Consider the following 22,882-nt stretch of genomic DNA (forward strand, 5'->3'; position numbering starts at 1 on the left):
CTGAAGGGTCTAGGCCCGAAACGTCAGCCTTCCTGCTCCTCTGATGCTGCTTGGCTGCTGTGTTCATCCAGCTCTACACCTTGTTATCTCTGCAGATGTAACAATCTGTTTTCTGAATTTGCCTTTTGCCACAGGATGTGTTTATGGAATGTTACTGCTTTGGAACAGTTAATTAGTAATATGTACTGTATCTATTGTTTGGCTAAGTTTTCCAATACAGTACTTACTTATTTTGTTGTATTTTAACTATAGTGTTTTAATAAATGTGTTTTGCTTAATGTTGAATAGTTTGACTAATCAAATTGCATCTGAAACACAGCACCTCATGTTTACCTTTATAATAAGAAAAAGTTAGTGTCTATGCTGTCTTCTTAATATATTTTGAGGGGGTCTGGTCTGATCCATAACAATTGATTTTGGCATATAACTCTCAATGATAATCCAGTGCAGAACTAAAGGAGTGCTGACACTCAGAGGTGCTATGTTCTGAATGAGACATTGAATCAGGTAAGTGCTGTACAACTATAGAATAACATCTAACAGCAGCTGAAGAATCTTAAGTGTATTATTAGCTATATAAAAAGTATTTTCAGAATATCATCGAATCCCTACAGTATGGAAACAGGTCATTTGGCCCAACAAGTCCACACCACCCCTCTGAAGAGCATTCCCAAGACTCATTTCCCTACCCCTGTATTTCTCACGTCTAACCCACCTAACCTAAACATCCCTGGGCACTATGGGCAATTTAGCATGGCTAATCCACCTAACCTGCACATCTTTGGACTGTGGGAGAAAACCGGAGCACCCGGAGGAAACCCACGCAGTCACGGGGAGAATGTGCAAACTCCACTCAGACAGTCGCCCAAGGGTGGAATCGAACCCATGTCCCTGGCACTGTGAGGCAGCAGTGCTAACCACTGAGCCACCGTGCCGCCTCTAACCAAAGTGGAGAATGTGGGCATGATCCCACTACCTCAGTTAAGCTGATAATAAGCCTCATTTATACTTGCTAGAAGCAACATTTAAAAACATTTGGACAGGTACATGAATAGCAAAGGTTTAGAGCGATATAGGTCAAATGCAGTAAATGGGACTACTTTTGTTTGGAAAACTTGGTCAACATGGATCTGTTAGACTGAAGGGCCTGCTTCCATGCTGTATGACTTCAACTCTGACTCTGACATTCATTCGTGAACATGGACCCTTCTTTTGGTCACAGAAGAAATATGTCTAAGCCTCACCGATTTTCCAATTATGTGGGAGCTTGGAAAGCCTATCTTTCCCCGTTGGTTTTTCCATGGCAATGCCTTGGCCAATCGGAATCAACTTATCAACGAATCGGCACCTTTTCCCCGTAGTATAAACTATTATGACCACTTGAAATTTGACATTCTTGTGTTTTATCCTGGAGAGTGCAAGGCAAAATGCTTTCACAACAGAGCTCACTTTTCAATGTTATTCAAGTCCTGAACTGCTGAGCAACTGTAACATTAATCTTGCTTGTTGAAACAAAGTGTCAACAGTGACTAGCATTACCATGTTCATTGCACTTTGAGCAAAGTCCTGGTTCTTAGAAAATTTAGTCTGTTTCATTACTGAGCAGGCTTGTTACTTTTCCAGTCTAAATTTATCACGCTGAGAATGACTGTTCAAACTCATCTTCCTGTTCTTGTTACATTGAGAATAACCTTGAGATTCCAGGTGCAACACAGATTTCAGGCCATTGTAAATCTGTTGTAGAGGTGAAGCTACAGAGAAGAATCTGTCAGGTTATGATCCACTCAAGTAATCAATTATTTAATAAGAAAATAACTATTTTAATGATTGGTCAAGGACTATAATTACCCTAATTTCTATATGGTTATTAAGAATTGATATCACCATTCATTAGATCATAGTCAGATTTATTACACATTGTACTGGTGAGTAAAGGAAGTGATGGTGTCAACAGCAGGAACATATTGGTCACATGGGTGTCAATCAAGCAGCACTCCCTCTTCTGTCATTACCATGTTAATTTCTGGCTTTTGATTAGCCAAAACTATTTTTGTCTTGCTGATTTAATTAACTACATAAACAATTTACACGTGTTTACTCTCCTAGACGGTGTATACAAATTAACATAAAGTTTAACCTTACGCTTGATCAGTGTATCTTTTGACATATTTGCAAGCAATAAATCAGCCTAATGATGTTGCTATTTGTAAGATGAATACTGAAGCCCCTTGTCTAACTCAGAGACAAATCACCCAGTTAAAAAAGCTTGCTGACTTATCAGAAACTGATGTGGATGATAAACAGGGTGATATGAATTCTGCTTCTAACAGGAAGTCAGTCAACCATCCCTCGGGGGAGCCATGACAGACTACATTGGTTCTTTGGAGACAGCCAGACCATCACTCAGCACCTTTCATTGGACGGAACTCATCAATCTTGGTAAAGGAAAAACAGAGCTGATTAAACAGTGGGCTGTTTCTCTCGAAGATCAGATAGTGAATGGACATCATCAGTGTCCTGATATAGCTTACTGTGCTGCATGTGATCGGGGGCTTTGAATTCAGTCACAAGAAACCTTTGAAGCTGAGGGAGATCAAAGAGCAACATTTGATTAGAAGGGCACCTTTATCAAATTGCTACCCTTCGTGGAAAAGCTGATAACGTACACAACTTAAAAATGCTTTGAGTCAGATGCCTCAAAGAAAAGAAAGACAAAGACAATCTGTGCCTTTGATTCCATCCCCCTTCAGACTAGGGAGCTGAAAGGCTGTGGTTACTGTGAATCAAACAGAGTATGGAAGCTAGGGAAACACGGATTCATTCACAGTGAACTCAAATTTGGTACTGAGAGAGTCTGGCATTATCAGTGATGCTGTCTTTCAAATGAGATGTTAAACCAAGGCCCAGTCTGTCCCTCCAACTGCCAGTGAAAGATCCCACGGTACTGTTTCAAAGTAGAGCAAGGGATATCTCCCTGTAGACCAGGGCAACATTTATCTCTTAATCAACAGCACTAAAACAGAGTTAAAAAAATGAAAGAACTGCGGATGCTGTAAATCAGGAACAAAAACAAAGTTGCTGGAAAAGCTCAGCAGCAAAGTCACCGGACCCGAACTGTTAACTCTGTTTTTTCCTTCACAGATGCTGCAAGACCTGCTGAGCTTTTCCAGCAACTTTGTTTTTGTTCCTAAAACAGAGTTATCTGGTTTTTATTTGACCCCATTTCTTGGAAGCATTCTGTGGTCGTAGTTTCCCACATTACTACAGACATTATACTTAAAAACTATGTGACTCCTTAGAGAGTCCTGTAGCAAGATTGTTTTCTCCTTTTCTTCTTTTGAAGGAAGTTCCTGACTGTAAGAGTCCCTTATTAAATGCTAACTGTTACATATTGGAATATTTCTAAAAAATTTTGAATCTATAAGGCAACTATGATGGCAGGCACTTGTACCTTTTTTTAAATGGGAAAACTAGAATAAGGCTCAAGGGTCATAATACAGTACAAAGAAATAAAATGAAGAGAACAGGACATAAGCCAAGTTAAAAAGTGGGGATTATACAATGCTTAATTTGGATTCGATAAGCCTTTTCATTAATGGAAGGAGGACAGTCAGGAAGAAAGAGCAGATGATGTAAAAAGTGAGGAAGCCGAGGGTGAGGGGGCTAAGGACTTGCACAGTTTTGAGGTCTTGCAAATTAACAACTCAGAACATGAGACTATGCAATTGGTCCCTGCGATACAGTGAGAATTCAGAGGGGAGGGGGTCTGTGTAAATTTGCAGTTTTTAAACAGGCAGCAACATTTTTATGGAGGAGAGCCCAGTTATGGAAAATGAGGCAGACACTGAACATAATTGAGCTATATCATTAATTAATCTCATGAAGGGATTTAATAATCACACACAAACAAATTCCAAGACATGGCTCCATCAAACTTCCCATCTCCATATTAATCTAATGTTACATAGACATTATTCAAGCTGGCCAATTTTATTTACAAAAGCCTCTCTGTGATCTCAGCAGCACAGGAATATAGCATTCTTTATATATATCCAGATCATATTTCAAATCTAGATAAAATCTATTTATGTACTTAATCAGCAGTATTTTTAAAAATGAAGTTAGCAAAACATTAATTCCTTGATAGAAGTCTATTACAGAATTAGACTCTACTGGAAAACCTCTAAAGCTCCAGTTTCACCTTATCTGAGTCCCTATTCGACATTAAGCTAAATCCTGACAGAAGGATAAATCTAGCTCCAGAGAGAAGTGAAGCAAAGCTCTGTGGAGTAAAAGTCTTGTACTGCTTTAATTTCAAATCACCCTGGATTGTTAGAGATAATACAGTGTGGAGCTGGAGGAGCACAGCAGGCCAGGCAGCATCAGAGGAGCAGGAAAGTTGACGTGTTGGGCCAGGACCCTTCTTCAGAAATGAGGGAGGGAGAAGGGAGCTCTGAAATAAATAGACAGAGGAGGGGTGGGGCTGGGGAAGGTAGGTGGAATGGCGATAGGTGAGTGCAGGTAGGCAGTGGTGGGGATTGGTCAGTGAGGTGGGAGGAGCGGGCAGGTGGGAGACAAGATGGACAGGTTGTGTCAGGTCAAGGAGGCGGGGATGAGAGGGAGGGTTGGTCATGGGATGAGGCCGGGGGTGGGGAGATTTTGAAACTGGTAAAGTCCACATTGAGACCATTGGGTTGTAGGCTCCCAAGGCGGAATATGAGGTGCTGCTCCTCCAGTTTCCGGGTGGCGTCATTGTGACACTGGAGGAGACCCAGGATGGACATGTCGCCCAGGGAATGGGAAGGGGAGTTCAAATGTTTCATGACTGGAAGGTGTTGTCATTTGTCACGAACAGAGCGCAGGTGCTCTACAAAGCGGTCTCTGAGCCTCCGCTTGGTCTCACCAATGTAGAGGGGGCTACATTGGGAGCAGCGGATGCAGTAGACCGCAATGGCGGATGTGCAGGTGAATGTCTGTTTAATGTGGAAGGTTTTTTTGGGGTCTGGGATTAAGGTGAGGGGGAGGTGTAGGGGCAGGTGTAGCACTTCCTGCGGTTGCAGGGAAAGGTGCCGTGGGTGGTGGGACTAGTGGGGAGTGTGGAGTGGACGAGGGAGTCGTGGAGAGAGTGGTCCCTACAGAAGGCAGATAGGGGTGGGGAGGGAAATATATCCTTGGTTGTGGAGTCAGATTGCAGGTGGTGGAAGTGGCGGAGAATGATACGTTGAATCCGGAGGTTAGTGGGGTGATACGTGAGGACAAGGGGGATTCTGTCTTCGTTTTTGTTTTGGGGAAGGAATGTGAGGGCAGATGTACGGGAAACGCAAGAGATGCGGTCGAGAGCGTTTTCGACCAATGAAGGGGGGAAGTTGAGGTCCTTGAAATAAGAGGACATCTGGGATGTTCGGGAATGGAACGCCCCAGCTTGGGAGCAGATGCAGTGGAGGTGGAGAAATTGGGAGTAGGGGATAGTATTCTCGCAGGAAGGTGGGTGAGAGGAGGTGTAGTCTAGGTAGCTGTGGGAGCCGGTGGGCTTGAAATGGATGTCGGTTTCGAGGCGGTCACCAGAGATGGAGACAGAGAGGTCCAGGAAGGAGAGAGAGGTGTCAGAGATGGTCCAGGTGAAAGGTTGGGGTGAAAGGTGTTAGTAAAGTTGATGAACTGTTCAAGCTCTTCGTGGGAGCAGAGGCAGTACCGATACAGTCATCGATGCAGCGGAGGAAGAAGTTTTTAATCCCAGTGTGGTGCCAAATTGGTTGTATGAAGTGGCCATGACCATTTTTCTGCCTTAGTTATCAGCTTTCCAAGCAGTAGGAGTGATGTTCACAAGGAGGTGAAGTGTCTCCAGGAATGCCAGTTAACAGTGACCAACACACCAGCAGGGGTGATGAGCATCACAGAGCAGAAATACCCAGCACCTCATCTTTAGTGGTGACCAGGAGGGCCCCAGGAAGAGATAGAGCCATGGTTGTGTGAGTATTAAACTGTCCAGTTCTCCAGCTGAGAATCTATTTTTGTGGATGGTAACTATTTGGCTTTTGGAAGGTGAAGGTAGATCAACTAAATAAACAGATATTTACAGGAATTCACAAGAAATGCCCAGTGATTCTACTCTGTACCTCAACTGTGCTCTGTCTAAGTGTTCGCTGGTGTACTCTTCTATCTTTTCAGCTACGCATCCAGTGTGGCATCATTTGCAAATCTTGATACTAATGATTTGGTCCAAGATCCAAATTAACAACACAAATAGTCAACAACAGGATCCCATCACTGATCCTTTTGGAACATTGCTTTCTACCTTAATCCACTGTATAATAACATTTTACCCATTCTATATTTTCTATTTTTGGCCAATTTGCTACATATTCAGATGTTTATTCCTCAACTCCACATGCCCCAACCTTTGTCATGAACCTTTATCACAGGGCATCTTAAGGATCTTTTGAAAATTCAAGTATAAAATGTCTGCCACATTCCCTTGGTCTACTCATTTTGATAGCTCAAAGAATTTTTTCAGGTTAAATCAGGCTTGATTTTCCCTTTTGGAATCTATGCCATTTGTTAATAGATTTTGGGTCTCTAAATGTTCTATCACTCCCTTTAACATAGATTTCAACACCTTTCTAGTCTTAGGTCTTGAGTGCAGGGATTATAAATAAGATGTTTGCAAAGAGTACAAAAATTCGTTAAACCTGTGATAAAGACGAAGTCTGTAGACGACAGTATAGAGAACTGATAGAGAACTGGTTGGCATACAGAAAGCAGAGAGTTGGGATAAACAGGTCCTTTTCAGAGTGGGAGGCAGTGAAAAATGGGGTGCTGCAAGGTTCTGCGCTGGGGCCTCAACTGTTCATAATATCCAACAACAATTTGGACGAAGGAATTGAATGTCATATCTCCAAATTTGCAGATGAAACTAAGCTGGGTGGCAGTGTGTGCTGCGAGGAGGGTGCTAAGAGGCTACAGGGTGACTTAGACAGACTGGCTGAGTGGGCAAATACTTGGCAAATGCAAGATAATGTGGAATACTGTGGGGTTATTCACTTTAGAACATAGAACATAGAACAGTGCTGCACAGTACAGGCCCTTCGGTCCACAATGTTGTGCCAACCTATTATCCTACTAAGATCAAACTACCCTGCACACCCTACATTTTACTGTCATACATGTGTCTATCCAAGAGTCGCTTAAAAGTCTCTAAAGTATCTGACTCCACTACCACTGCCGGCAGCGCATACCACACGCCCACCACTCCCTGTGTAAAGAACCTACCTCTGACATCTCCCCTATATCTTCCTCCAATCACCTTAAAATTATGCCCCCTCGTAATAGTCATTCCCGCCCTGGGAAAAAATCTCTGGCTATCCACTCTATCTATGCCTGTCATCATCTTGTACACTTCTATCAAGTCACCTCTCATCCTTGTTCACTCCAATAAAAAAAAGCCCTAGCTCCCTCAACCTTTCCTCATAAGACCTGCCCTCCAGTCCAGGCAGCATCCTGGTAAATCTCCTCTGCACCCTCTCTAAAGCTTCCACATCTTTCCTATAATGAGGCGACCAGAACTGAAGACAATATTCCAAGTGTGGTCTAACCAGGGTTTTATAGAGCTACAGCATAACCTTGCAGCTCTTAAAACTCAATGAAAGCCAACACACCATACGCCTTCTTTACAACCCTATCAACTTGGGTAGCAACTTTGAGGGATCTATGGACGTGGACCCCAAGATCCCTCTGTTCCTCCACACTGCTGAGAATCCTGCCATTAACCCTGTATTCTGCATAAAATTTGACCTTCCAAAATGAATCACTTGACACTTTTCTGGGCTGAATTCCATCTGCCACTTTTTTGTCCAGCTCTGCATCCTGTCAATGTCCTGTTGCAACCTACACACTATCCACAACTCCACCAACCTTCGTGTCATCGGCAAACTTACTAACCCACCCTTCCACTTTCTCATCCACGTCACTTATAAAGATCACAGGTCCCAGAACAGATCCCTGCGGAACACCATTGGTCACCGAGCTCCAGGCGGAATACTTTCCATCTACTACCACCCTCTGTCTTCTATTGACAACCAATTTTGTATCCAGACAGCCAAATTTCCCTGAATCCCTTGCCTCCTTACTTTCTGAATGAACCTACCGTGGGGAACCTTATCAAATGCCTTGCTAAAATCCATATACATCACATCCACTGCTCTACCTTCATTGATGTGTTTTGTCACATCCTCAAAGAATTCAATAAGGCTGTGAGGTATGACCTGCCTCTCTCAAAGCCATGTTGACTATTTCTAATCAAACTGTGCTCTTCCAAATAATCATAAATACTATCTCTCAGAATCCTCTCCAATAATTTGCCCACCACAGAAGAAAGACTGACTGGTCTGTAATTCCCAGGATTATCCCTGTTCCCTTTCTTGAACAAGGGAATGACATTTGCCACCCTCCAATCATCTGGTGCTACTCCAGTGGACAGTGAGGATGCAAAGATAATCGCCAAAGGGGCAGCAATCTCTTCCCTGGCTTCCCGTAGAAACCTTGGGTATATCCTGTCTGGCCCAGGCGACTTATCTATCCTCATGTTTTTCAAAATTTCTAGCACATCCTCCTTTCTAACGTCAACCTGTTCGAGCATATCTGCCTGTTTCATGCTGTCCTCACAAATGTCAAAGTCCCTCTCACTGGTGAACACTGAAGCAAAGTATTCATTAAGGACTTGCCCTTCCTCCTCTGACTCCGTGCACAAGTTGCCTCCACTATCCCTCACTCTGGCCATCCTCTTGTTCCTCACATATGCATAGAATGTCTTGGGGTTTTCCTTGATCCTACCCACCAAGGCTTTTTCATACCCCCTTCTAGCTCACCTAAGTCCATTCTTCAGTTCCTTCCTAGCTACCTTGTAGACCTCTACAGCTCTGTCTGATCCTTGCTTCCTCAACCTTAAGTAAGCTTCCTTCTTCCTCTTGACTAGATGCTCCACATGTCTTTGGTCTCAAAAATAGAAAGGCATATTATTTGAATGGTGGCAGTTTAGGAAAAGGTGAGGTGCCACGAGACTTGGGTATCATGGTGGAACAGTCGCTGAAGGTTGGCATGCAGGTGCAGCAGGCAGTGAGGAAAGCTAATAGCATGCTCTCCTTCATAGTGAAAGGATTTGAGTATTGGAGTAAGGATATCTTGCTGCAGTTATACAGGGTCTTGGTGAGGCCACACCTGAGTACTGTGCGCAGTTTTGGTCTCCTAATCTGAGGAAGGACCTTCTTGCTATTGAGGGAGTCTGGTGAAGGTTCACCAGATTGATTCCTGGGATGGCAGGACTCTTATATGAGGAAAGACTGGATTGACTGGGCTTGTGTTTGCTGGAATTTAAAAGAATGAGAGGGGAGCTCACAGAAACATAAAATCCTGATGGGACTGGACAGGCTAGATACGGGAAGAATGTTTCCGATGTTGGGGAAGTCCAGAACGAGGAGTTACAATCTAAGAATATGGGGTAAGCCATTCAGGATTGAGATGAGGAAGAATTTCTTCACTCAGAGAATTGTGAACCTGTGGAATTCACTCCCTCAGGAAGCTATTGGGTCCAGTTCATTAGATATACTCAAGAGGGAGCTGGATGTGGCCTATGCGACTAAAGGGATCAAAGGGTATGGGGAGAGGGCGGGAATGGGATACTGAGATTGCATGATCAGCCATGATCGTATTGAATGGTGGTGCAGGCTCGAAGGGCTGAGTGGCCTACTCCTGCACCTATTTCTATGTTTCTATGTTAATGGACTAGTAAGGTGGCAAGAACAGAGGCAAATGGAGTTCACTCCAGAGAAACGAGTGTTAATGTAATTGTGGAAGACAAAGGAGATGGGTAGTACATCATAAATTATGGAATACATAATAGGAATTAGAAACAGGTGTAGGCCATTCAAACCCTCAAACCTGGTCTGTCATTCAATAAGATCACGGCTGATCTGACTGTAACATCAATTCCGCATTCTCGCCTACTGCCATCGATGGCAGTGTAGAAGAACAGAGGGACCAAGGAGTACGTACCCACAGAAACTTGAAGGTAGCTGGATAGGCAGATTATGTGGTCAAAAAGGCTACAGAATATTTACCTTTATTAGATAAGCCACAGAATTTAATTGTTCGGAGGTTATGCTGGAAATATTTTAAACACTGGTTCTTCCACAGCTGGAGTACTGCAAGAAAATCTGGTCACTGTATGAGGTGACGGTAACAGTGATAACAATACTCTGGGACACTGGTTCAAATCTCATCATGGCAGCTGACAGAATTTAATTACAATTAATTAATCTGGAATATAAAGTTAGTCTCCTAAGTTGTAACTGTAGCAACAACAATTGATATTGTAAACACCCATCTGATTCTCTAATGTGCTTAGTGAAGGAAATCTGCTATCTTTACCTGGTCTGGCCTACACGTGCCTCCAGACCTACAGCAAAGTGATTGACTCTTATTTGCCCTGTGAAATGGTTGAGTTAGCCACTCAGTTTAAGGGCAATTAAGATAGACAACACACACAGGCCTTGCCAGTGATGCCCACATCTCAAGAAAGAAAAAAGACTGTTGAGAAAAATGCGACTGTACTAAAGAGAGTACAGATGAGATTTACTAGATTTTTGCTTGGATGGGATAATTTTGAATAATTGAATAGGCTAAAGTTGTTTCCTTTGGTATAGAGGAGACTGAGGGAAACCAAATGGAACGTATTAAATTGTAAAAGTGCATAGATCTGGATTGAGTAGATATGAAATCCTCATCCTTCTTGGTGGAGGGATACGTAAGTAGAGGGCAGAAATTTAGGGAAGAGATTGAAGGTTTAGAGGGAGTTCAAAAGGAATTTTTTTCCAACCATTAAGTGGTGAGATCTGAAATTCACTGAATGAAAGAGCTGTAGAGTCAGAGACCATCATAGCATTTATAAAGCATTTGTCCATCTGCTCCTATGATGCTGCTTGGCCTGCTGTGTTCATCCAGCCCCGCACCTTGTTGTCTCGGATTCTCCAGCATCTGCAGTTCCTACTATCTCTGTCCATACAGACTGAGAACTTTTAAACATATATCCAAATTCCTAGAGATGGACTGAAAGGATCTCACAAGGTTTGACTTATTAAGACTATGCTTTCAGTTTGTTATGGTAATGTTGTTTGAACATTACTCTGTAGGCAGCGTATACTTTAATCTACTGACAATAAATTACCCATTTAGCTTTTAACATGACCAAAGGTTTCACACAATGGTTAATTTATCTGTCAAGCAGACACCTCATTCTACAGGAACCAGTCCGAAGCAATTCTCAGCTCCCAGGCTTCTGTTTTTCTTTCTTTATTGGATAACTTGAAATCCAGAATTAACTTTCACTGGAGACTTGTCTCTCTAGCCCAAGCTTCCAAGCTCCTTTAATTCCCTGCAAACTCGGTTCCTTCAATCTGCACATAAACTCTCACGCACACTTTGTATGGTGACCCAGAGTCACAGTTCCTTTGCTTTAGTGCAGGACCTGCTGCTTCTTGCTTCTCACACTTTGTCAGATTTTTGCAGACTGATTTGTGTCAGTGGAGTTCAGTGGTATTTTAAGACGACCATAACCATTAACAATGGCTTTCTCTTGACTTTTCTCCTCTCAAAGTTCAACTCCGTGACTACGTGAGTCTTACGATCAGGAAGAAATGCTAATTACCTATCTTCTAGAACCCCAACTCCGTTATTTAGGAATTAGACCCTTTAAAGTATAGCTGTTTATAAGACTTCATGCTCCTAGCACCTGCTTTGTGAAACTTAGGACTGGATTTTAACATTTTCCAGTGGGGTGGGATGGGGGGGAATGGGGAGTTTGCTTGTTCCCAACCTCATTGTTTCAGCACGTTGAATTGGGTGTCAGCCAGCTGATTAGCAGCCACCCGGCAGAGGACTGATAAATTAGTTCTAGGAAGGAGGCTCCTTGGGCAAGTTCTTTCAAACCCATGACCTCTACCACTGAGAAGGGTAGCAGGTGCATGGGAACGCCATGTTCCCCTCAAAGCACCTCACTACTCCAATTGGGAAGTGTTCTTTCATTGTTGCTGGGTGGAAATCCTGGAATTCCCTTCACCAAAGACAGCAGCTATCTTCTTAAGGGTAATTAGGAAGAGGCAATAATGGACAACCTTAGCCTATCCAATCATTCACAATAATGGTGAAAGAAATGGGTACGCAGCTTAAGTCTTTTGGTGTGAGAGGAGTTAGTTAGATGATGAACTGGAAGTTAGTCACAACCACCCATTTAAAAGCACAATGGCCTCAGACTGGCGGCAGTTTTAGAAGAAATACACATACAATGATCCTTGTAGATTGAAATCAATCAAGAAAGATGGTACATCCACAGCTTACACTCAAGCAGTGAAACAACAATACCTGACAGCACATTTCTCCATTCTGGTGGCTACTGCAAGGTTTCATTCAAGGCCTCTGCCAGGGGGAAACGAACATACTAATCCCTTTCTGAATGAGAAGCATTCAGAAAGAGAATTACATTTTCCATTTTGAGTCAGTTTGTCACTCTATAGAGCTTGAGAGACATCCTGCCCATTGACAGCATTGTCAGCTTTGACTCATCATCAGCCATTGCAGCTGCCAGGTAAAGGGGGAGCTCAGACCACAGATGACCCCATGATTCAATGATCATTCCCTTTGTGAGACCTCCTCCAGGCTGTGATTATTTGGCATGAGTCTCTTATACCAAGAAATGGCAAAAGGTGACCTCCCTGTCAGAGAAAAGAAGCCTGGATGGAGGTTGCAAGGAAGGACAGGAGTTGTGGGTCAAAGGACCTGGTTACTTTGCCATAAGAAGCTGACTGATCGTTTATGATGTCAAAGGTAAATTCCAACCTTTTTGTACTAAAACTGGTGCGTCAAGTTTGGGACTGCCTAGTGTATCATCAATGTACAGAGGCAGAATGAAGCAGATAAGTCATCCTGGGTAAGCATGTGGGATTCTGGGGAGGACTAAAGTTGGCCAGCAACTAATGGTGCAGGACTTTAGCTGTGCAGAGTCTGGAGAATGGTCAGAGGCTGATGAGATTCCAAGGGGAATGGGGAAGGGCAGGGAGAAAATTAGGAAAAGTGTGTGGCGAAGGTGCATTGATGAGATTGATTCCAGTTGTTTACAGTATTTAGGAGGGAATGTCTGTCTCAATTTTGAATTTGAGAGTGAGATCCTGTTTAGCATTTTCAAAATGAGCGTGAGCAGAAAGCGTGTATTTCTAAAATCCGCCCAAATGATCCTAGTCCATTTCCCTTACGGGTAAAACATCAGCAACAACAACCACCAGTTCTGAGGGACTGACATTAAGCTCTGAGGAGGTAAAGGGAAACTGAAAGCGCACGGTTACATCCTCAGGTACAACTAGTACCACTGCAGGCACAAGCAGCTCCGTGGGAATGTGCAAATCTGCTGAAAGAGTTACGTAATACTGGTGCAAGCACATTACAGTCACAGAATAAGTTGGAGGAGAAGTGCTGGATGTGACCTAGATGCTGAACCTCAGACTGATGACAAGCCTACGAAGTCAAACAGGTGGTACTAAACATACAGCATGAGATATGTGGAGATCTGGCAGAGCTTCCAGAAGATTCCCGCATGCTGGCACAGATCACAGAGGACACCATCCAGGCTTGAGTGCTCCATTCACGCTTTCTTCAGAATGAGTAGCTTTCTCCATGTTAGAGACTGTCATGAACATCAGACCCATAAGCTGACGGATGGGATACCAGGCATGTGATGTAAACTGCATTCCATCATCCTGCATCTGAGTGCTGGTGCCACAGTCATGGTGAAAGGGGGAATGAGGTGCCTGAACTTTCAGCCAGGTCCCGGTTTCCCTCAAAAATTCCCTCCCTAATGGCATTGTGGTCTGCATACAGCACATAGACTGCAGGGATTGAAGATGGCAGATCACCACCACTTTCTCAAGGGGCAATGAGGTACAGGGCAATAAATGCTGGCCCATCCAGCAACGCCCCACGTCCCATGATGAATAAAAAGAAAAAGAAAGCAGAGAGGGCAGAACGGAGTCCAGGATGGCGAGCCAGCAGCTGTTTTTACCACAGGAGTGCGGTAACTCTTAGGGTGGTCCTGATGAAGACAGCTTGCCCACCCCTCTGCCACTGACATTAATACCTCCACGTGCCACAGCAAAAGATGAGATTGCAGTTGCCACTGTGCAGGAGACCCTCACTGCCTCCGGTAGCCAGGGAAAGGGGCATCAGCCTCTCTCCATCTTGGTGATAGCTGTAGCCTGTTGTAAACCAGGTTCTGCTCTTGGTTGGCATGGCTCCTTCTCCTCATCCTCAGATGATATGGCTCAGTCCTCTGGATCAACCTCTGCCAGGGTCTCCCATCTCTGGAGCTCCAGGTCATGCAAGGAGCAAGACACTAAGATGATTTGTGCAACATGAGTCAGACAATAACCATGACCTGTATGATCAAAGCATTGAAATCTCACTGGCCTGCTGAATGATAGCCTTGGTAGATGTGTGATGATCATTGTAACACAAATTAGTCTCTGTCCCTGAATTCTCACTGGTCATTAGCCATCTCTTTAGTGGGTAATCTCCAAGAATCCAACCTTCCAACAGCTCTGGTGGACAGGACCTCCACGGCAGTCAGTAGCATCTAGGGTCATAAATATATCTCATTATTCTTTGAAACAGTCACCACACGAACTGAACCTTGACAGAAGAAAACCTTTATGACTGATCAATGCTCCTAGCTGGTCCAATGGAGCTTTGATGGCCACCTCTTTGAAATCTATCACACCATGAAGTTTGGGCAATCCAGCAATTTACACCAAGTGTCTGGCTCTCTTGGATGATTAACATTATCGATAGTGAATGAGATGAAGTCGCCACTCACATTACCTGTGTGGTGAGCTGAAGCATAAGGTTAGCTGCAAAGGTCACCAGCTGGTGCCTGGAACGACTATGATGCATAAAAATGCAAGGCTGTAGTCAACTTGTGAACAAGCCATAGCATGGCCACCAAAACAATTTAAACTAGCCCCTCACAGCAAAACCACCATCTCTGGAGAGACATAATCTGCAAAGACGCTGGTGCTCTGAGGAGTAGAAAGTAATTCATCCGTTGCCTGTAAACTCTGCAGAATAGTATCTTCTACCATGGACTGACTGTTGCTGTTGTTTGTCTTGTTTTGGTGCTTCTGCAGCAACAGGTCCCTCACCTCTCTGCACCACAGTATGGTCTAGTCCCAGGACAGTTGGCCTATTCTGTCTCCTACTCTGTATTTCCTTCTCACTGAAGCAGCTTCCTCCAGAATACACTATCCTCCTGGGAACAATCAGCTTTGGTTCTTCTGCATATGCTTTGACCCTTCAGGACAGCCCTGTCTCCAGAATCTCTTCCCCCTCAGTTCCTCCTTATATTTAATGGTAGCTTATAAATACTAAAGTAGTAAAGTCTACTAACAGCCAAACACTGCATCTTCAGAAGGAGACCACTTAAGGAGGTCAGAGAAAGGAGTCTTTATGGATTCAGTGCATCAAAACTGTTGTGATCCTACCTAACAAAGTCCTGTAGGGATGTGCTGTTTTGGTGCCGACTGCGTTTTGGAACAGTTTCTGACAAAAGCTCCTTGAAAGCTGAATCCGGTAATTGGGAAAGTGAAAGATCCTACTCTCCAGAGATTGAGTTAGAGAATAAATAAAAACAAAAAATGCTGGAAGAACTCAGTAGTCTGGCAATCTGTGAAGAGAAAAACAGAATTAACCTTTCAATTCCAACATGACTTCTTTGACACTGAAGGGATTAGAAAATAATGGTATTTATGCTATTGACAAAGCGGTAAGAGTGAGTGCAACAGACAGTGAGGGTGCCCAAAGCAAAAGAAAAAGGGTGTTCTCATGGAGTCGCATTTTCCACTGAGGCACCTTACAGCCTTCAGGACTCATTACTGAGCTCAACAATTTCACAGCATGTACACTAACACTTCACTTTGATTACATGATAACCAGCACGCCCTCTCGTGTTTGCACAGGTTGCTCTCAGCAGATAACCTATTTTCACACCTATCATAGGTATCACCTATTCTACATTTATATTACTCCTCTACTATCATTTGCACTCCCTGAACTGTTACAATTTTTCTCTACACAGATGCTGCCAGACCCGTTGAGTTTCTCCAGCAATTTCTGTTTTTATTTCAGATTTCCAGAATCCGCAGTAGTTTTCTTTTCTTCAGGTTTGAGGATGTGGATTGAGAATGCCGCTACATGTGTAGGGATTGACATGGGTGCATGTGGTCCACTGAGATGTACTTGACGTGAAATTTAATTTTTACTTGAAGTACTGTTTAATCTTCAAATTATGATGATTTTGGTTAGCGTGTCACAGCAAAAGTTTTAAAAAGTGAAAAATTTTCTTTTGTCTACTTCTGTTGGTGTGGTGGGTTTCATTTTTTTTAATAAGTTTTTGGTCTTTTCACGGATTGTAACAGCAACCTGTCAGGGTGTTAAATGAGCTGGTTAACCCTTCCATAACATTACCTCATTCTCCAGAGTACACTATAAAAATAAAATGACCAAACTGTTCATTTATTTATCTCTGCACACCACACAGCTGGATCTCAAGCCTCTATTCAATGTAAAAGGATGCAATGATAACAACAACAATAATAATACATTCCCTGGAGTATTCAGGCCTAAATACACCAGATACTCTGTTACAAATTGACAGAAGACATATGTCACACAGAATGTTACTGACCTAAGTTCCAGTCCTGGTTTCTGCTGAAGTTAGCTGGCTATGGGAGATTCCCTGCTTTCAAGAAGGAAATTTTAACCAGTATTTCCATTCTCACTAAGCCCTGCATGCCATGTGAAGACAGCAGCAGTGGTACATCCCATGACATGCAACCAACATGTACTGAGCTTAAACAGCTCATGGGCAGGAACACATTGGATAAATACGTTGATCATGTGTGAGATAGCATGTGTGCTCCCTCATGCTTCAGGCACTGAACAGGTCTTGTTAATAAAACACTGTAATTACTTGCGTTTCCTTTCTTTACCTGGGTAGGAGGGGACAGTCAGGATCATATCCGTGCTGCAGACCCACACACCTGGCGTACAACCCGGTCCCAACTGTAACAGGCAAAATCGGAAAAGATTAATCAGAGATGCGTACTATCCTTTACCCCACAACCTCTTCTGTTTTTGGAAATGTTGTGGACAACAATGTAATGTGAACTGTGAGGACTTTTTCCACTCCATCACCACTGTACTCACTGACCTACACTGGCCGCCTTGTCCAGGAACACTTCGAATTTAAAATTCTCATCCTTGTTTTCAAAAACCTCAGTGGCCTCATCCCTCTCTAACTCTGTAACCTCCTCCAACCCTCCCCCTGAGAACTCCGCCCTCCTTCAACACCAGTTCTTACTACACTCTCAACTTTAATTGCACCACGACTGGCATCCTTGCTGCTAGCTAGCCAGGCTCTACACATTGGAATTTCTTCTCCACAGCTCTCCATCTCTCTCTTCTCCATAAAACTTAGTATTTTGATCATCTGTCTAATAGCTCTCTATAATGCTCTATGTCAAGTTTTGCCTGTTTACAATCCTACTGAGTACCTTGGGATGTTTTACTGCATCAAATGTGCAATATTATTGCAAGATGTTGTCACTTGAATCAAATCCTTGGAGCAAAGCTCAAAATACACAGGGTGGGGTCAAACTTGCCCAGCCCCCACTGTATGTATTATACTGTGCTCCTCAAGACATGCTCTGAAACTACCATAGAATCGATGATGAGGTAACACTGAGCCACACAGACCTAAAAGAACAGACGTCTGAATCCTCATCTGAGGTATAACTGCTAAACTACCTAGACTGGCAGTGGAGGTGCCAATACGGAGTCTACCTGAATGAGGGGAGGGTGGGGGAGAGAAAAGGTCAGAATCCCTACACTGATTGATCTGAAATGGCTCCTGCTGGGAGGTCCATATAGATGGGCACTGAATTGGGCCTGTAACAGGCTGGGTTTTGACTGTCTTCAAGTACAACTACCTAGGCTTGTCATTTTGGGAGGGGAGAAAACTGGTAATTTGAAGTTTGCTGCATGTTATGAAGTGGCATTCCTATGGTTCTCTCCCAAGTACCAAGCTCAAACAGTGCACTTTGGAATACAGGAACAACAGAAGGCCATTCAGACCCTTGAGCCTGTTGCACTACACAGTTAGATCATGGTTGATCTGTTCTTCAACTCAATCCTCCACCTTCATACTCTTGCTTAACAGAAATCTAGCAAACTTAGTTCTGGGATTCCAAACTGATACTAAATCTCAGCAGCTTTTTTAAGGATAGTGTTTTCCAGATATTCACCGCACTTTACAGGAAGATGTGGTGCTTGATATCACTCCTGAACAACCCAGCTCTCAGCTTTGATGAAGAGGCATCTTGACTCGAAATGTTAGCTTGCTCTCTCTCCATAGTTGCTGCCTGGCCCACTGTGATTTCCAGCATTTTTGGTTTTCAGCTCTCACTTTAAGGTTATGCCCTGGTGCTCTGGACTCCCCACAAGAGGAAGTAGCTCGTATTTTCTGTCAAATTTTGTGATGATTTTAAAGAGCCTCAATTGGATCATGCTTAAATTTTCTGTACTCAAGGGCAAGTATGTACAAATATTCTCCTCACAACTGAACAATTTTAGCCCTGTATCATTCTACACTGCATTCTTTCTAAAGCTTGTTTATATTTCCTGAAGTGCACAACCATAATTGTGCTCTTCATGGTGTCTAAGTACTCTGTACAGGTGTAAAAAGCTTCCATTCCTAGTCATTCCAGCTCTATCAAGATAAAGAGCAACATTCCAAAATTCCTTATTAGATTATTTTTTACACCAATCCACTAGCCCTTATTGGCTTTTGTACATGGGATCCCAAATTTCTTTCGTCTTTTACAGTTCCAAACATTTTGCCATTTTGAAGCAACTTGAATCTATATTTCTTAGAACTGAAGTATATGACTTGACTTTCCTCCACTTCCACAGGAGATTGCTTGTGAGTGACTGACCTTATATGTCATGATGTGCAGCAGAACATCGATGTTACAAACAAGGGCTTCTGCTTTGCTGTCACAGTTTTCCAATGGCAAGCAGGTAAACGAGCGGCCACAGTCATCAAAGGGAAAGTCTCGGCCCTAAATATGACAACAGGGAAGAAATGAAAGACCTTTTTTTAACATTTTTAATTTATTGTCTCCCTCTGTGTGTATAGTTTCCACAGACACAATAACACTTCACTCCTTACCAAGTGGGTTGCCTTCAGTTGCGGCGTTACCTAGTAGATTGGAAGACAGAAGGAGAGATATGGGGAGGGATAGGTGGGCCATCTCAAACAGCACCAGCTGCCTCAGTGCAGACTGGATCGAGAACCTTCTGTGCTGTATGGCAAGAGATGTAGGTCGACAGTAACACTTCCATATCTGAGTCAGAAGGTCACAGGCTCAAATCCCACACCACAGACATGAATACAACATCTAGACTGACCTCAGTGCCATACGGAGGGAGTGCTGCACTGGCAGTGGTGCCATCTTTCAGACGCAACGTTAGACTGAAACCATGTTTGCTGTTCAGATAGAATTTAAAAAGAAATTCTAATGGTACTATTAAAAAAAAGGGAGCTCTTTCAATGTTCTCGCAATATTTACCTCCCAACCAACATCACCGAGACGGTTTAAACTGGATTGGCCATGCTAAATTGCCCCTAGTGTCCAGGGATGTTTAGGTTCTGTGGGTTAGACATGGGAGGTTGGGGGGGTGGGATGCTCTTCGGAGGGGTGGTGTGGACTTGTTGGGCCGAATGGCCTGTTTCCACACTGTAGGGATTCTATGATCTATGGTTATTTGTCTTATTGCAATTTGTGGGAGTTTGCAATGTTCAAAATGACTGCCCCTTTCTTACATATTTAGCAAAGAGATTATACCCAAGAAGCACTATTGGGCTGTAAAGTGCTTTGGGACATCCCGAGGTTGTGAAAGGCCCTGATATAAAAGAATGATCTTTACGACAGTCCAAGATGGTGGTGCCTTTAACTATTTAGCCCCACTGGCAGAGATATTTAACAATCTTAATGAGCTCACAGAGCCAAACAATTTGACAGTAATGAAATAGAGAACTGCTGATTCTCATGGTTGTGTGGAACATTGAGCGCTCATCCCGAGAGATTGGGTTGCTTTGGATTAACTGAGCCAATAGCTGACTTGAGCTGTCGATGCAGCTGTCTGAAGTTTGCTGACTCACACAAGATATTCATTTTCCAGTCACTTTACTGCCAAACAGAAAAATCCATCACTCAGCTTTAATGAGACATGTACTTGACATTTACTGCGTCATGGCCAGTGTAAAATATAGGCCTCTCAAATGGGTTCATAGAAATATTTAAAAAGTCTATTCAAGAGGAGAAAAACAACTGTAAATTGAATAGGATGCTTGTTAGTGGGCTACATTTCTATACTTCCCCAATATCACAGTGGATAAATGTATTGTGGCACTGGGGTATACATGCAGGCATCAGTAACGATCCATGCCAAGGAAGGTGGCAAAAGGATGGTGCTTTAACTGGCCTTACCACCCCAGAGCAATGAGTGGAAAAGACATCAGGCTAGATTTCCAATGCTAATTATTCACTACCAGAAAATGCATACTAGGGATGCATTTTTCCTTAGCTGATTAGGCTGCATATCCTAGATACAGCTGTGCATAACCAAGATTGACTCTCTAGTGCAGTGCTTATGGAGTGCTATACTGTCTGAAGAAGCCCCTTTGGTTGAGGCATGTTAAACCAAGCCTACCTTCATGGGTGGACATCAAACATCCCTTTCTACAATTCAAGAAGTTGTTACTACGGCACAGAATGAGGCAATTTAGAAATTTGAGCCCATCCTGGCTCTCTATAGAGCAATGAAATCTGTTCCATTCCCTCATACTATCCCTCTAATACTGCAGGTTTATTTCCCAGAGGTATCTATCCACTTTCCTCGCAAATCTATCATCCTGAGCTCATCAGGACAATTTGGATGAAATACCAATATAAATGAAACACAAGATACTGTAGAAGAGAGTGTTGACTGGCGGATAAGTGGAATAGGATTGGTACAGGAGATGCCATTGAGAATGTACCAAATAGATGACGACTGACAGTTAACTGCCAAGTTTATTTAAATTTTAAACCAGGTAAGTTATCACTGATTGGTCCCGGCATTACTCTGAGTAATGAACAAGAGAAAGGTTATCACCTATTTTGCGCAGGGTGTGTGTATGTTCACACTCTCTGCAATGTCCAGGGCTCAGTGTAGTAGTATATGCAGCTAACACTATGTATAAATGTCAATCACAATGATGATCTTAAATTGGTTATCAGCATATGTGTTTACACAGTTAGTTGTATTTAGTAAATGCTGTCCAATTGCAGAATCACATGTGATATGAGAAACTACATTTTTTGCAAACAGGGCTGCTCAGGTATGGTCAGTACCTTGTCTGTTGTGAACAACTGAAAGGATGACTTTTATTTGACAGATTCAGATAGTCTTCGGTATGTATAGCCTACATACCTGGCATCCCTCCCACAACACTGAAATTCATACACCATGTTATTAATTTGTAATAGGCAGCATCTCATTAGCGGTGAGCACCACTCATTGCTACTACATTGTAGCAGCTTGAAACAGCTAGCTTCACCTGGTTTATTTTATTCTTCATAGGATGTGGGCATTAATGGCTAGATCACCAATTGTTCATCTCTAATTGCCCAAAGGGCAGTTAAAAATCAATCACATTGCTGTGTGTCTGGAGTCATATATAGGTCAGACGAGGTAAGGATGGCAGATCTCCGTCCTTGATGGATTTTAGTAAACCAGATGGGTTTTCACAACAATCGATGGTGTTACACGGTTGCCAATGAAACTGCTGAAATTTTAGTCCAGATATTTATTGAGTTCAAATTTTACCATCTGCCATGGTGAGATTCACGCCCATATCATAATTGCCTGGCATTTTGGATTACTAGTCCAGAGATATTACTACAAACCACTGGTAGGGTTGTCACTCAAGGTTTGAGATTGCCAAGAAGGCTAAGCTTCTAGTGCATCAAACTTGTAGAAGAAATGCTTCAAGAAAATGTGTCTTTTTTCAGCAATGCTCAAGTTTTGAGCTATCATATAACTAATATTTATTCCTCAAACAATATCAAGGAAACAGATCATGTAGTCATTATCACATTACAGTGTCTAGGACCTTGTTGTGGGTCAACTGTCCACAATCTCTACACTGTAACAGTGACTACACTCCAAAAGTACTTCATTAACTGTATGGCACTTTGCAACATCCTGAAAAGCTCTCCTATTCAAGTAATATGTTTCTTTTTGACTTTGAAATTCAATACATAGAGTTCACACTGAAGGACAGCAACTTGAAAGAGCTATCACACTGTTCTCAGTACCTGCGTCCCACGAGTGCCCAATAACATTGGATGGCTCAATACTAGCAGGAGATCAAACCTCGCTGGCTGGGTGGCACAATGTTACATCAGTTGCTGCACCTACTCTGAGGCATTGGAGCATTTTAACAGCACATTCTTTAAACACAACAACTTAAATCCATCTATGATGTAAGAAGATTGAACATTTTGGGATGAAGCATCATTTCTCTCAAGCCTGATCACAAAAAGCCAATTCCAAAGTTAAATTAGATCAAGAACCAGGAGGGAAGATGATGATCAAGTTTTTTTAAAATATCGACTTTGTTATTTTTATACTGTGTGAAAAAGGTTGAGGAAGTAGTTTCAACTGTAACCTTCAAACGGAATTG

General features: G+C 42.9%; 1 protein-coding gene across 4 annotated transcripts in view; it reads right to left on the bottom strand.

Moving 5' to 3' along the window:
* The window catches only part of fcsk (fucose kinase), a 318,038-nt gene that overhangs the window by 55,854 nt on the left and 239,302 nt on the right, over nucleotides 1-22,882 (bottom strand). For all 4 annotated transcript variants that reach the window (XM_048606128.1, XM_048606129.1, XM_048606132.1 and 1 more), the window contains 2 exons: nucleotides 19,086-19,211; nucleotides 17,082-17,154 (listed from right to left, as the gene is read on the bottom strand). In XM_048606128.1, coding sequence (XP_048462085.1) covers nucleotides 17,082-17,154; nucleotides 19,086-19,211 — 199 coding nt within the window. The remainder of the gene's footprint in view (nucleotides 1-17,081; nucleotides 17,155-19,085; nucleotides 19,212-22,882) is intronic.

The sequence above is a fragment of the Rhincodon typus genome, chromosome 15 (assembly GCF_021869965.1).
Source record: "Rhincodon typus isolate 14 chromosome 15, sRhiTyp1.1, whole genome shotgun sequence".
Taxonomy (NCBI): domain Eukaryota; kingdom Metazoa; phylum Chordata; class Chondrichthyes; order Orectolobiformes; family Rhincodontidae; genus Rhincodon; species Rhincodon typus.